The sequence below is a fragment of the Lathyrus oleraceus genome, chromosome 7 (genome assembly GCF_024323335.1).
Source record: "Lathyrus oleraceus cultivar Zhongwan6 chromosome 7, CAAS_Psat_ZW6_1.0, whole genome shotgun sequence".
Classification (NCBI taxonomy): Eukaryota; Viridiplantae; Streptophyta; class Magnoliopsida; order Fabales; family Fabaceae; genus Lathyrus; species Lathyrus oleraceus.
This window is the reverse complement of record NC_066585.1, coordinates 161,817,351-161,833,293: the sequence shown is the minus strand read 5'-3', so window position 1 is coordinate 161,833,293 and position 15,943 is coordinate 161,817,351. Positions and strand designations below refer to the sequence as shown.

The 15,943-nt window shown below is 32.4% G+C and overlaps 1 protein-coding gene across 1 annotated transcript; it reads right to left on the bottom strand.

The window, feature by feature from the left end:
* Window positions 1-4,749: 4,749 nt before the first annotated feature.
* LOC127108507 (tubulin beta chain) lies at window positions 4,750-7,177 on the bottom strand. The gene is made up of 3 exons (XM_051045985.1): window positions 6,673-7,177; window positions 6,299-6,568; window positions 4,750-5,653 (listed from the first exon to the last, which is right to left on the bottom strand). Exons 1-3 carry the CDS (start codon window positions 7,064-7,066, stop codon window positions 4,983-4,985), a joined length of 1,335 nt encoding a protein of 444 aa, XP_050901942.1. The 5' UTR covers window positions 7,067-7,177; the 3' UTR covers window positions 4,750-4,982.
* Between the last annotated feature and the right edge of the window lie 8,766 nt (window positions 7,178-15,943).

Here is a 15,943-nt window from a genome sequence, read left to right as displayed (position 1 = left end):
CGATCTCTTTACATAAAAGCATTCACTATCAGACAAAATCTAACATTATCAACACCACCATTTTCAATACATAAGACAAATCTTATTTTACTAGGGCCTAAACCAGAATCATGCAATACATCAATAAGTTTTTTTTGCACATTAGTCTTCTTTCTATGTACTCGAAGAAATTGTGAACTTCTAGGAGAAAATAGTTCATGATTATGGTCCCTTACAAATCTTGAAACAATCCATATTTCTCCATTTTTCTTTAAATACATCACTGTCTTGCATCCTACCCTTGTTTCATCGTGTATGATAATACTATTACTTTCTTCTTTCACATATTTTTTTTCCTGAAATCCCTCCTTTGAACAAAGAAATTCCCGACCTATTATCATACCATTTGGTCTTGATTTAGTAACACGGCCCATACGAAAGCTAAAACTTTTATTCTTAGCATACCTTGTGTAGTAAATTCTCGTCTCTTCAATTGATGCAAACTCCATTCCTTCGTATAGCTGTAAGGGAGGCTCTGCTGGTAGTCTGCTATTGAAAGGATCAATGCCAACAACACTTTCAAGCATGTCATCAGAGCTAACTATGATTGAATCTTCATGTATGTTTTGCATCTCTGAATCTGTTATAATAATACAAACAATATTTACACAACTGTTAAACATGATAATAAAAATAATATTGCACTAGTAAAGCTAGTAAAATTGAATACAATACTTATCCTCTCTCTTTTAATCAAATCCCATATTATTTGTTAAAACTCAAGCTACCATTGATTTAAATTTTATAAAGTTTCAACAATCAATAGAAGTTCATAAATTATTCTACTTGAATTTAATATTAAAAAAAAAACAAGAAAAAATTGAAAAGTCACACAATCATAAAAAAAGAAGAAAATATTATTAGTTTAGGGTTTAACATCATGTATGTAGAGATTTGAAAATATAGTTTGTGAGATAAAATTTGTGAAAGTATAAAGATCAATTTTGAATAGATGGATGAAGCGGGGGAAGAATAATAGAAATAACTGAAATGAGAAATAAAGAGAGTGAGAGAACGTGGAAGAAGAAAGAGAATGAGAGAGTGAGAGAAACGTGCAATAAGAAAGAGAAAAAGAGAAATATGGAGAAGTAATTATTATTATTATTTAATTATTATTATTATATTTATTTTTAATTACATGTTTATATGTCAAAATGAATAGTTTTAATTAGATGATAGTGTAAAATAATTTTACAGTGTCAATATATTCCAATTAATCTTATGACAATATTAAGAAGAGAAGAAAAATAAATAAATAAATAAATAAATAAGTAAATAAATAAATAAATAAATAAATAAAAAGTAGGCTTTGGGACGGTACACATGTGACATGGAGAGGGGTTGATTTAGAATTTTATTTCAAAATAAAAATAAAAAACAAACACCAACTAAATGGCGACATGTGGCTAGAAAAAGATTCTCCCTCATGCACATGATGATGCTTCAGAACCAGTAAAACTCGCTTTTCATTTTTTTCTCTTAGAAAGAAAACTCCCTCTCCTTATTGAACAACAACAACAATTGATGAAACAAAATCAAAACTTTTCCTCCCTTTACTCACCCCTTTGAATCTGACGGTGGTGATGATTATGTGTAAAGGTGGTTGAAGGAGGGAGGCACGGTGGAATATGGCAGAGCGATGATAGAATCCACAGCGAGTTAAGGTTGAGGAGGGGTGGTTGTTATGAGATGGTTTCGAAAATGGTGGTGTGATATGTGTGGCTTTAAACAAAGCGAAGTTGACAGAGTTGTGAAGTTGTTGAAGTGGTGACAGATGTTGCTTGATGTGTGAGATGCAGACATGTGTGAATGAAGGAGTTTAAAGGTGGTCGGAGGGAGTTCCACCAGTCATGATTGTGTGTTTGTCGCCGGAGGAAATTTCTTCAGTGATAAGTTTAGATCATTGGATGGAGGGAGTTCATGAAGTGTGTTTGGTGGTTTTTTTAGGTGGTCGCCGGAACAAAGTTGTTGGTGGTAGTGAGGAGTTTCATCGATGAGTGAATCAGAGTTGAGAGGGAGTGTGTTTTGCGTGAGGGTGACCCTGAAAGGGAGGCGAAATTGTGTGGGTAAAGCTGAGTCGTCGGAGTGAGGGTGAAAGAGGAAGGGAGAGAGTTTCAGATGTTTAAAACGTTGCTGAGTGTGAGAAAGGGGAGAGCGTTATTTGGTGGTGGTGGTGGTGGAGAGGGAAATATGGTGAGATAAAGTTTGTTGAAGGTGGATAAAGTTGTAGTGTTTTTTTTTTTGGAGGTTGAGTGTGAGGTGGGTGATGGTAATCAACTTTTGTAAAGGATCCTCTTTCAGATTTTTCTTTCTACTCACATTTTTATAAAATTTCTCTTTAATTAATATTATAGAGGTTTATGAATGGAAGTTTTGTGTTTGTGTAGTATGTAGAAGATGTTTGTGGAGTGAAGAATGAACAGAGAGATTGAGATACGAGAGGAAGAAGAAAACAAAATAAACCAAAAAATGGGAAAAAAAGAAGAAGAAGGTAAGTGCAAGGAGAGAAAAAGTTTCTGAATTTTAAAACAAAACCTTGTGAAGGAAAATAAAAAGGAGGAAAATATCTAATCTTAAGCCACATGTCACTTTTTTTCATGGTTCTAATTTAAATAAAATTTAAAAATAAAATAATGACAAGTGTCACCGTGTGATTGGTCATTTTATTTTAAAAAATAATTATTTTATCTTCACTAATTAAATTAAAAATACACAAACACAAATTAAAATCAAAATGAAATATATAAAATTCTAAATAATTCTTTCGATTATTTTTGGCAAAAGAACAAAAATAATTGGACAAAAATTGAATTAAAATCGGGTGCAAAATGCATGAAAAATAAATTGAACGCATTAAAATGATCAAAGTGAAATAAACTTTTTGAAAATATACGAGATTTGATCAGAGTTTGAAATAAAAAATGACTGGTTAAAAGACTCAGACTGATTTAAAATGCGATCGAAAAAGTAGTCGATAAATTAAAATGAGCATGCCAGGTTAACATATGTGAAACGTAGATTAATAAAACTAACGTTTGCAAATTAAATTTTAAAAATTTTCGCCCGCTAATTCGATGTACAATTGAAAATCGATTCATTTGGGTTGTCTGTAGATCCGAAATTTTAATTTGGCTGGTATTTCAAGCATTATACAAAATGAAATGCATGTTGTGACAAGTATAAAATGCAAACATTTTGTAAATGAACTGAATTGCTAACTGGGTAACCATGAATAGACAATCAGATGCAAATAAATCGCTCTTGGATCATTTGCTTACTATTCTCAAACACAAACAAAATCATATAAAGATTCAGATGACGACACAACTCTTGATTCTCAAACACAAATAAATAAATAAAGCTAAGTGTCACATGGTGATTGGATAGGAGAGAGATACTTTATGATTTTTTCTAATTTTAAAAACTATTAAAAACTATAATATTAACAATTTAAAATAAAATCAAAAACATAACAATAAAATCAAAATAATAACGTAGAAAAATATATTTAAAATAAAAGTAATTTGTGTTGGAAATTGTGTGTTGATTTTAATAAAAATATAAAATTAATCTTTTAATTGTTTTTTCCAATACAAATTTTCTATAAATGAGTTTCTTATCTTTTTCTCTTAGGGCACAAGTTAGCATTCCCTTAAAGTTATTTCTTCTTTTTTCATGTTATGTAATGGTTTGGTGAAAACTCTATCCAAAATTACGTGAGTATTGTCATTTTAATTATAAATAAAATAAATAAATAAACCCGACTACACGCAAACTATTTTACATGTTTAACATAAAAAAAAAAGACAAATTTTTAAGTATTGATAGCTAATTTAATATATATATATATATATATATATATATATATATATATATATATATATATATATATATATATTGAATGTGATTCTTTCATTAGTGGTTGGTTTGAAAGAGAAGTTATGGAGAAAGAAATAGATAATGGAGAGTGTAAGAAGAGAGAAAAGGATGAAAAATAAAGTAGATTTGAGATATTTTCTGGTTTAAGAGAAAGGGAGAAGAAATAGAAAAGAAAGAAGTGTTGTATATTAATAAAAGTACTATAACACCCTTATATAAATAATTTAAAAATCTATATATTTATAATTTAAAGGGCAAAATAGTCACTTTTCTTTTTTAATTTGTTTCTTCTGATTTTCTTTCTTTTCATAATTGAAGAGAAATATAAAAGGTGGACTCACTCTTTTTTAATCTCTCTTTTTAATTTCTCTTCTTCCTTAAAGAAAAGAAAAGTTATCAATCTCTCATCAACTTCTCCCTCACCTATTTCTTTCTTTCCTTTTTCTACTCTACCAAACATACCTTACAAAAAAAAAGAAACAGACTTGTGAACGACATTTCTTACTATTCCATCTAACATTCTGTATATCCATTTAAAATATCAAAATAAGTAAAATGATAATTCTTATATATTTTTTAATTTCTTTGTACTCATCTCCACTACATACCTAAAGATAGATATATTAATAAATAAAAATGATAAGAAAAATGTTAACATATATCTCAAAGACACACATTCTTTTAAGAGTTTAAAAAATAGTTTCTAAAAGAAAATAAGAATATTCAATGCATTTGTTAGCCTGACCTAAATGATAGTGACAAAAGTAGTATGAATTTGCATTTAATTCCGAGCCCCAACCCATCATAATTGACATATCGACACAAAAGGCAAAAGGGAAAAACTTGAATAGGGAACTTGTATGTATAATAAGCTACCTAGTCAAACATTCAATAATTTAATATCATCAGAACCATTATCACAAAACCCAGCTTATACAATGAGATCAATTTAATACAACACCACATGAACAAATCAATGAATTTTGAATACTCAACAAATTAAACATGTCAAAAGCCATTTGAAATTGCAGTTTGAAACAACTTTGACAATTCAGAGAGAGGCCTTAAGCGCCAAGTTCATCTTCCTCCTCCTCATACTCTTCCTCATCAACAGTAGCATCCTGGTATTGCTGGTACTCTGCCACCAAATCATTCATGTTACTCTCAGCCTCGGTGAACTCCATTTCATCCATTCCCTCACCAGTGTACCAATGCAAGAAAGCCTTACGCCTGAACATAGCCGTGAACTGCTCGCTAACTCTCCTGAACATCTCTTGAATGGATGTTGAATTTCCAACGAAAGTGGATGCCATCTTAAGACCAGTTGGTGGTATATCACAAACACTAGACTTGACATTGTTGGGTATCCATTCCACAAAGTATGAAGAGTTTTTGTTCTGTACATTAATCATCTGCTCGTCTACCTCCTTGGTGCTCATCTTACCCCGGAACATTGCTGAAGCAGTCAAATAACGACCGTGGCGTGGATCTGCAGCGCACATCATATTCTTAGCATCCCACATCTGCTGAGTCAATTCAGGCACAGACAAGTTGCGGTACTGCTGGGATCCTCTTGATGTCAAAGGTGCAAACCCGACCATAAAGAAATGGAGACGGGGGAAGGGGATAAGGTTAACAGCAAGCTTTCTAAGATCAGAGTTCAGCTGCCCAGGGAAACGCAGACAACAAGTAACTCCACTCATGGTAGCCGAAATGAGGTGGTTAAGGTCACCAACTGCGATAAAAAATAGCAAAAATTTAAAAAGGAACATGCAACTAAAATGATAGTAATACATTATACACTATATGCAAAAAGAGACTCAAAAACCAAATGATTACAGAATTTCAACAATCATAACCACCAGTTACGAGGGAGATCATACAAGGCCTAATTAAACCCACTACAATCCTCCGATGATTATAATCCTAATTTAAATTGTAAATTTAAAAACCAACTACATCACTATATCAATTAGTATAAATTAACACAACACTTTATCTTTAGCTAATAATGACAATACCAGCATTACCATTAAAAAAAAGCAGAAATAACAAACCAACATCTACTTTGCTCTTTTCTGGTTAATGTTAACTTTTCAACGATACCAAATTTACCACTTTCACTCTATGCCTTTCTTTTTACTTTTCATTGCAATTGCAATATCAAACAGTTACCTTAAAAAATGATCAACCCTGACCTATTCTTCCTACAGAAGATATAAAAAAAAACATGTTCTCTCATGTTTGTCAATCATTATCTAATCAAATCATCTAATAGTAAATACGACAAAAAAAAACTAAAATATTACAATGATATCATAAAATGCAGAATCTGCAGTAAAATTCAATTTTCAAACAGAGGAAAGGAATAAGAATTTACAAGTTGGTGTGGCGAGCTTCAATGTACGGAAACATATATCATAAAGAGCCTCATTGTCCAAAACCATACATTCGTCCGCATTTTCAACAAGCTGATGCACCGAAAGTGTGGCATTGTAAGGCTCAACAACTGTATCAGACACCTTGGGTGAAGGAAAAACAGAGAACGTCAACATCATTCTATCGGGATACTCTTCCCTAATCTTCGAAATAAGAAGCGTTCCCATTCCAGAACCCGTTCCACCTCCCAATGAATGACACACTTGAAATCCTGTTCACACATTACAATTTTCATAAACACATAAACTACAATCCAATCCAACCCCAATAATAATTAAAAAAAAAGAACGGAAATAGATATTGAATTATTGATACCCTGCAAACAATCGCAATTCTCGGCCTCCTTCCTCACAACATCCAAAACGGAATCGATAAGTTCAGCTCCCTCTGTGTAATGACCTTTCGCCCAGTTATTACCGGCACCGGACTGTCCGAAAACGAAGTTATCAGGTCGGAAGATCTGACCGAACGGTCCGGATCTAAGGGAATCCATGGTGCCAGGCTCAAGATCCATGAGGACGGCGCGTGGAACGTACCTTCCGCTACCAGACTCATTGTAATAAACATTTATGCGCTCAAGCTGAAGATCGGAATCGCCGCTGTATTGTCCGGTATGATCAATGCCGTGCTCGTTGCAGATAACCTCCCAGAATTTGGCTCCGATTTGGTTACCGCACTGCCCACCCTGGATGTGGAGGATTTCTCTCATTTTCTCCGGGAAAATTGAAAAGCGAGGGAAAATGCAGAGAGAAACGAGAAGGGGGCGAAGTGCGTAACGAGAGAATTTGCGTTGTTGTGATTGGTTGAGAGAATTTAAAGGCGTGGTTATGCGGTGTCGTTTTGGGGATGTTATTTTTGACGAGTCGTAATCAATGGTACTGCTTCTTTCTTTTTGCTGTCAATTTGTTTTTGTAATTAATTTTTTCCATTTTTTTTTATATTTATCAGTTCTTGTTTTTTTTTTTGTTGTGTTTTCTTGTGTGGGAATTTAGCAACCATCCAATCTTTTTTTTTCTAGCTGTTTTTAGTGTTGTTTTTCTAAAAATATATTAGTAACTGATTTTGTGGTCAAGCATTAATATTGTGTAATTGATTTTGTATTGACTGTGATTTGAATGTTTTTCACTAGTCTATTATTTAAATTTTGATTTCAGCAACAAAATATTTTATACAAGTAAAAATATATTTTTTTATATATAATTATCACTTGGTGAATGTGAATTTCAAAAAGTAATTATATAATTATCACCTGGTCAATGTGAATCTCAAAAATATTTTTTTATATAATTATCACTTGGTCAATGTGAAATTAAAAAAATATCTTTTTTTATATAATTATCACTTAGTCAATGTGAATTTCAAAATATAAAACATATTTGACGTGTAGAAGAATTCTTCAAATAGTCTACTTGTTTTTGTTTTGATATTTCATTTTGTTTTGATATTTCATTTTATTATGATTTTAAATTATTTTTTGGTTTGTTTTATGTATTTGATTTGATTTGTGGTGGATATTTGATTCTAGCATATTTCAAATATTTATATAGTTACATTATGAATTTTGAGGTTGATACATGAAATTAAATGAACTCAAAATAAGAAATAACAAATGGTTCTGCTGAATATTCATAGATATTGTGTTACATACTTATTGAATTATTGAATTATAATCTGATAAATTAATTAATTAGTTAACTTTAAATTTTAAAGTTATGTAACTCTCTAACTCTTTCTTACATTTTCTCTAATAGTTTTATATTTTTTAATATTCTCCCACGTGTTGGATCTTGATACATATTAGATCAAATTTAACTTGGACATCAGAAATGAAAAAGACTTATGTAATAGGGATTTGGTAAAAAAAATCCAGCTTGGAATTTTTCTCTTACAAGGTAACTATCAAGCTTCAAATGATTTGTTCTTTCATGTAAAAGATGATTGATTGTTATATGCAAAATACCCAAGTTTGACATAACTTATTTGTAAGTCACGTAACAAATACAATATTTATTAAAGTTTATATGTTATAACAATCAAAGCTCAATATTCTGCTATAGAAGATGACCTGAAAATTGTGTTTTGCTTCTTTGTTCTCCAATAAGTGATGTTCCAGTGAAGAAGCAAGAACTTGAAATTAATCTTTTTGTATCTATACAAGCTACCTAATTAGTATCAGATAATCCAAGAAGACGAAGTAAATAATTTCTAGAAAAAATGAGCTTTTGTGAGGACAACACTTGAGGTATCTCAAAACACTACAAGCATCAATATTATATCGAACAATATAAGGTTTAGACAAAAGTTGACTTTATTATTGAGTGATATGTGTAATATCGAATTTGGTGGTATTGAGATAAATGAGCCTTACAATCAACCTTCTATAGGACGGTATGTCTTCATATGGATCAAAGTTGTCATTGTGCAACTTGATTGACGAATAAGATGAATTGGAAATTGGTTTTGAGCCAACCAATCTTGAAGGTACTAGAAGATCAATGAAGTATTTCCTTTGGCAAAGTGAAATAACAAATTTAGAATGAGTTACTTCTAAATCTAAGAAATATTTAAGAGTGTCAAGATCCATTATTTTGAAAGTTGAGAGCTTCTTTGATGGCTTGAAATTCATAAAGAGAATTCCATGCTAAAATTACATTATCAACATAGTCAAATAGAATTGTGAATTTTGAATCTTTATTCTTAACAAACAATGAATGGTTAGAGTTAAGTTGTTTGTAACTATGATGAATAAAATATTTAACTTCTCATAGACCATTGTCTACTAGCCTGCTTAAGTGCATATACGTATTTGATCAATTTTCGTATTTGGTTTGGCTTAGAGGATGTAACACCAGGTGGAACTATCATTAAACATCTTCATTTAACTCACCATGTAAAAAATATTATTTACATCAAGCTGATGCGAGTTCCATTTATGTATTAATGCAAGAGCTATTACGAGTCTGACTATATTGAGATTTGCAACATGTAAATAAGTATCAGAGTAATTTAATCCCTCTATCTGATTATAGCCCTTAGCAACTCGTTTTGTCGTTAATCTTTCAATGCTTCCATATGAATTGAAGTTCTATTTCTCATCCAAGTATGCATCATTCACTCGCATTTCCATATTATGGATATCCACATAGAGAACCTTTTTCGCTAATTTCCCCACCCCTAACCAATTGGAAAACCAAAAAATGGAGTTCACATCCTCCAATCTAAATTCAAAGTCATCTTTAAGTGCAAAGAGAGCTTTCATAATTGCATTTCAAGCAAGTGATCTTAGATTCTTTTTCATATTAAGGAACATTTCCTCACTGATGTACTTATGCTTCAAAACATGGATCTATAGAGAATCATAATCTCGATGGAGACCCCAAACCATCTTACCCAGCATAGAAATTTTGACCTCTCTTGCTTTCTGAATCCCAAGACCACCAAACTCTTTGCGCTTAGTGATTTTATTCCAGCCAACGATATACACACCAGAGTTTGAACTTCATTTTCATAAAACATTATTGGCCATTCAATCAATAAATTCAAAAGTTGGTTTAGGTAACCAAGCCACTTGCATATAATAATTTGGGATGGAGTTCAGGTGATGCCTAACCATAGTCAAATGACCAACCTTGATTAACAGTTTATGTTGCAAAAATGTTAACCTCTGGCTGATTTTATCCTTTAGAACTCAAAGTACTTGCGTTGAAGATGACCATGGAACATAAGGAAACCCAAGTATTTCTCTAGAGTAAGAGTTTGCTTGATACATGTGTTGGAGACAATTAAATCCATTTTACTCCTTTTAGTTGTACCAGAAAAGAACACATTTGATTTAGCAACAATCACTTTAAGGCCATAAAACATGGAAAATCGCCTTAAGATATCAGAAATGATATATCTTTGAGAGTTAGAAACCTTAATAAAACAGAACATCATCAGCAAAACATAAATGCCATAGGGGGGTCTATTGCGAGATAATCATGCTGGTTTCCACTGGCCTTCATCGAATGCCCCAATGATTGTATGTGACAAGAATCCATGCAAATAACGAAGAGATAGGGTGAAAGGGGGTCACCTTGTCATAATCCTCTAGTCGAAACAAATTTTGGTAGTCGTCTCCCATTTTGAAAGAATAGACATATAGGAGCTAGTTACACAATGCATGATTAACTTTATAGTAACGGAAGGAAAACTATTTTGCTTCAAACAAAATTACAAGAAATCCCAATTAACATGATCATAGACCTTTTCAAGGTCTATTTTAAACATCATGTCAACTTTTTTATTTTTAGATTTACGCATAGAATGAATTGCTTCTTGGAGGATAATGGCATTATCAGTTGTTCTTTTACCAGACAAAAAACTACTCTAGAAGGGTCCAACTATCTGATATAGATAATGACATAATTTGTTAACCATAATCTTTGTAATAAGCTTATAAACAGTGTTGCACAAGCTAATGAGCCTGAATTCCTTAAAATTTTGGGGGACAATCTACCTTAGAAATTAATACGATAAGAGTATCAGAAAGAGATGAGTAAAAGCTACATGTCACAAAAGCATTTGCTATAAATTGAACAACATCATATCCAACTATATACCAAAACTCTTTAAAGAAAATAGCTTGGAACCCATCAAGGCCACGCGCCTTGAAATAGTGCATTTGATTCAGTGCATAAGTAACTTCTTCCATCGTCATCTGTTGAGTAAAAGAGTGTTAGGCTTCTTTAGTGTGGATCAGAGCCATTGTTAAGTCACCCATACTAGCGAGGAGTATAGGAGATGTAGGGCAAAAAACACCTTTAAAAAGTTTGTTCTTCTTCCCTAAGTATAGTGTCATCTTTGCACCAACACCATTGAGAAGATGAATGTCATGGGCTTTATTTCTCTTCCCCCAAATTACCGTCTTAGTATGAAAAAATTTGGTGTTATGATATCCCAATTTAATTAGTTCTTCTATAGACTTTTGATACATGTCATACACTAAATTTTACCCTGATTTTTTTCATTTGCATCAGTATGGCATGATAATTTCATTTGATAATACATTCCATCATTCATTTTATTGCATTATTCAGATTCCCGGATAGATGAAGAGTCGAGATCACATAATTTCATGTGTCTTTGAAAATCATAAGTGTCAATTATGATTCAAAATTAGAGGTAAATAGTCCAAGAGTTGACTTTTTGTAATTAGTTCTCCATTCAAGAATCCACCCGCATCATTATCTTTCACCAACATACTTTTGGGATGGATGTCAAAAGTCAAAGTTTGACTTTGTTGACTTTTATTGTCATCTCATTTGCATTGTTTTGATTTAAATTAATGGTTTTTTCTAGGTTTATGGTTTAAAATTGATTTGTGTCTTATTACTTAATTTTGTTCTAAATACTTTAATGGAATTTGGAGTAAAAATAAGAATAGGATGCAAATTAAAATAAAATAAAACAAATTGCATTTTTATTAGTCTTATTTCAAAAAGTCAAAACTTCATTTTTAATCCATGGCCAATATGTTTTTTTTCCAATTATTTGTTCCTTTTTGTTTTTTAAATTGATTTGTTTTTTGTTTTAATTTCAATTCATACTATAAGCCAAATTCATATTTCAAGTTAAGTATAGAAAACACATTTTAATTCCAATTTGCATCACATCCTTGAATTTCACATCTATTTACATATTACAACTAAATTAACAATTTGCATTTACATTTCAAGTTTGTATTTCAATTTGAATTTACTACACATTTGCGTTTACATGATATTTGAATTTACATTTCATTTCTAACAAATTAAAATCAAATGAAATGCAATTTCAAGTAAACCAAATAAAGTGCAATTCCAAGTAAACCAAATGAAATGCAATCTCAAGTAAACCAAATTGAATTTACATTTCACTTTATACAAACACAAATTTTTAAAATTTATATTTCATTTCATAACCACCTCTAACTATCATAGCTACATCTAACAACCTTAATCACTCAAACTAACACAATCTCCAACTAACTTGGAAATTCAACCTCATCTTGTCTTAAGCCTATCACATGGATCACAATCCAATGACCATGAACGACCGCACCTTAACCACCTTTCCCTCCATTTCATTCTTATTTAAACTTTACTCATCATCATAAAAGGCTAATCTTAATTCACCAAAAATCACTGAACCTTCATCCATCATCTTCACTAATTAAAAAATCTCCATCAATACCAAAATCATAATTTACAAACTCATTCACCAATTTTCATCAAATCTTCACCACATTCACTCCATTAATCCATAATATTAAAAACCCTCACCCTTCTATATTCTTCAAACTAATCCAGCTTAATATGATCTCACCATCATCTTCACCAATTCATCAAGATTCAGCCACATCACTACCACAATTTCTCTTCTTCTCCATATTCACTATCATTACCAACATCTACAACTCCTTCCATTATCATCATCACCTTCAATAGTTCAAAATAAAACAATATCAACTCAATAAAAAAAAATCATAATTCAAGTAGCAAAAAACAGCAAAGCAAAAATAAGAAAATAGGAGAATTTTGGTTAAGCAGTTTTGTCGAACACATTGCATGCGAAGTGCAAATTTCTCATTTCAAAATCCAATTAATAACCAATCATATTCAATTAGCAACAACAACAAATCAACATAACAACAATTATGCAATAAAAATTGAACTGAAAAAAGAAGAAGAAGGAAGAAGAGGAATTGAGCAAATCAAGACGAAGATGATGAGGTTTGCTTAGTAGTCACAATCGTAGAAGGACAAGCGAGGCTACATAACTGTGAAAAATGATCAAGAGTTCGACATCGAATCAGGAGAAACCCTCTACCCAGGTCTCAACATCATAGAGAATCAACTTCGTTGGGGTTTCATCCGTAAGGTCTACAGAATCATCTGCGCTCAAATCCACCTTAACCACAACCAAGAACGTCAACATCTGGTTTGGAACAACTACCTTACCCCCTTTGCTCGGTGCATTTCTTGCATACCATTTTCTTGGTCGTTATTGCACCACCATTATTGCATCCTTTATTCATATTTTGGCACTGAACCTATCGACGTTGTCCGCTACACTGCTTTCTTTTATTTTATGTCATTATTCAAAACCTTTTCACAAAAACTTGAAGGAAAAAAGCTTGAGTGAGTGTAGACCTTCTCTCTCCCTGAGTGGTCAGACACTGTTGTAGAGCTCCATGCTCAAACCTTCGTCTTCCGTATTAAAACAAGATAATCAAATGAATCAGGTTGGTTCTCCAATAGAAGAAAAATGATTAATTAGGTGTAGACCTCATCCTTCCCCGATTATTTGGACACTGGTATAAAGCTTTATGTGTGAATAATTGTCTTCTATTAGTGAACCTTAACTTAATTCACCATATTTTTCACAATAATTTAGAAGAAAAAGGATTGATTAGGTGTAAACCTTCTTCTTTCCCGAGTGTTCAGATACTGCTGTAGAGCTTTTTGTCTGAATACTTGTCTTCACACTAAAAACAATCTCAACACATTAAACTCTATTTTCTCTTTAGAACAAACGTCAATACAAAACTTTTCACAAGCAAACATGTTATATATGTTCTATCGCAATACAAACGAACGTTTTAGCCTCCCATGTGCGAGCAACACAAACAACTATTAACTTCTAAAGCGCACCTTAACATCGTTCAATAAAATCAACTAACAAGCACTTATTTTCTACCACGAACTACGAAGCTCTGATTTTCTCATTGCACCATGAGAATACGTAGGAACAAGACTTTAAAATCTTTGCAAGCACATTAATTAAAAACTTATTTTTTCCATAAATTAAAACCTTTTAAACATCAGATAATAAATCAGTAATCGCAAGTAACTTCTAGTTAACATCTGTGTATGCAAAATGATCAAAATGGTTTCCGTTGAGTACAATGGATGTGAGGGATGTTAATACCTTCCCCTTACATAACCGACTCCCAAATCTGCTATTGGTTGTGACGACCATACCTTTTTTTCTTTTCTTCGTGGGTTTTATCGATATTTTTCCTTTCTTTTGGAATAAATAAAGATCGATGGCGATTCTGTTGTATTTCAAGTGTGCGAAACACTCAGGTAAATTACAACTACCAGTGATGTCTAATTCAACAAAATTACATTTATCAATTACATTCAACAAAACAATTGCCATTGAATGATTAAAATTACCTCCTTTTTGTTCACTCGGATGAATGATGTCGTTAAAGTCTTCAATCATCATCCAAGGACAACCAAAAGTGTTCCTTCAGTCAATGAGGTGGAGCCATAGGTCAATAAGATAAGTGTACACGAGACTAGCATAAATTCCAGTTACATACCAATAAGAAGTTCCCATTGATAGCTTGATGGTAAGTTTATCCATAAAGACATCGTGCATGAAAGTTATAATGTTACTCCCAATCTACTTTAACACCCAAATTACCATGGATTGACCACGTGCATCCACGTAGTGAACACTACATATCTGGCTCTATCCTAGAAAGGTTTGGTCTTATGAAAATCAATGTGTGGTTCTATAATGATTAAAAGCGTTGAAGAGTGTTTTCTAATAAACTTCATCACGCGTCTTTAAGCCTTATTATTAGAGGCTCCTAAGATATTCCAAGAGTGTTTTCTAATCAACTCCATCACGTGTCTTTTAGTCAAGTTGATGGAGGTGACAAAGCAAGTCCCGAACATTAGATAATTTATGTAGCCAAATCCTAGTCAATGAGAGTTTCATGAACAACTTCCTCTTCTTGAGTAACACCCTCATCCATAACGCATTGTTATTTCCATCTTTTTGACTTGCTATTAGTTCAAAATGTGGAGTTTTGTATCGTGTGATGGTCTCAAAACCCAATTTTACTCTAGGAACGATGAATGTGTATATAGTAGTGCTAGACACACCGTTTGTGTTGGGGAAGAATTACAAATTGGCCTAGTTTTGTGCGAAGGTCCACTAATGGCAAGACGTGGTTTCAAAATGGAAAACTTGGCCTTGGCACGTGGCTCCCTTCTATATGTCGGCTGACACGCACCTGGGGTGAGTCCACTCTTATCAAATAATCTTTTCTTAGAAACTGCATCAAGTTGATTGGGTCCAATAATTTTGCTGTCAACGCTTATTCCTTTTAAGGAAGCGTCAATCCCCTTGATTTTAGAGCTCTCCCTGGATCTCTAGGCGCATTATTGGATAAAGATTTCCCCTGACCAAAATTGACTTTTTTGTTTGATTTTTCCTCCGCACCACCAGTCAATCACCATTAATTGCATTTATTTCTCTAGATTATTTTGTTATAATTTCGACGCTATCATTGCTCATTTCCTGATATAATTCTGTTAGTTTTTGCTCATGGACAATATCATTTTTTGGCGTACCTCTTGATTGTGCCACCGTAGGAACGATAGACTGCGTCATATTATCTAGTGTTTTCTTGCAATCATAAGTGTGATGTCCATAAAAACCACAACTGGAGCAAATAATATGAATACCTTCATATTGAACGTTGTGCTAGTGACCATTAACTTTGACATTTTTGATAACTGGCAAAGTCAGATCAATCTCCACGCAA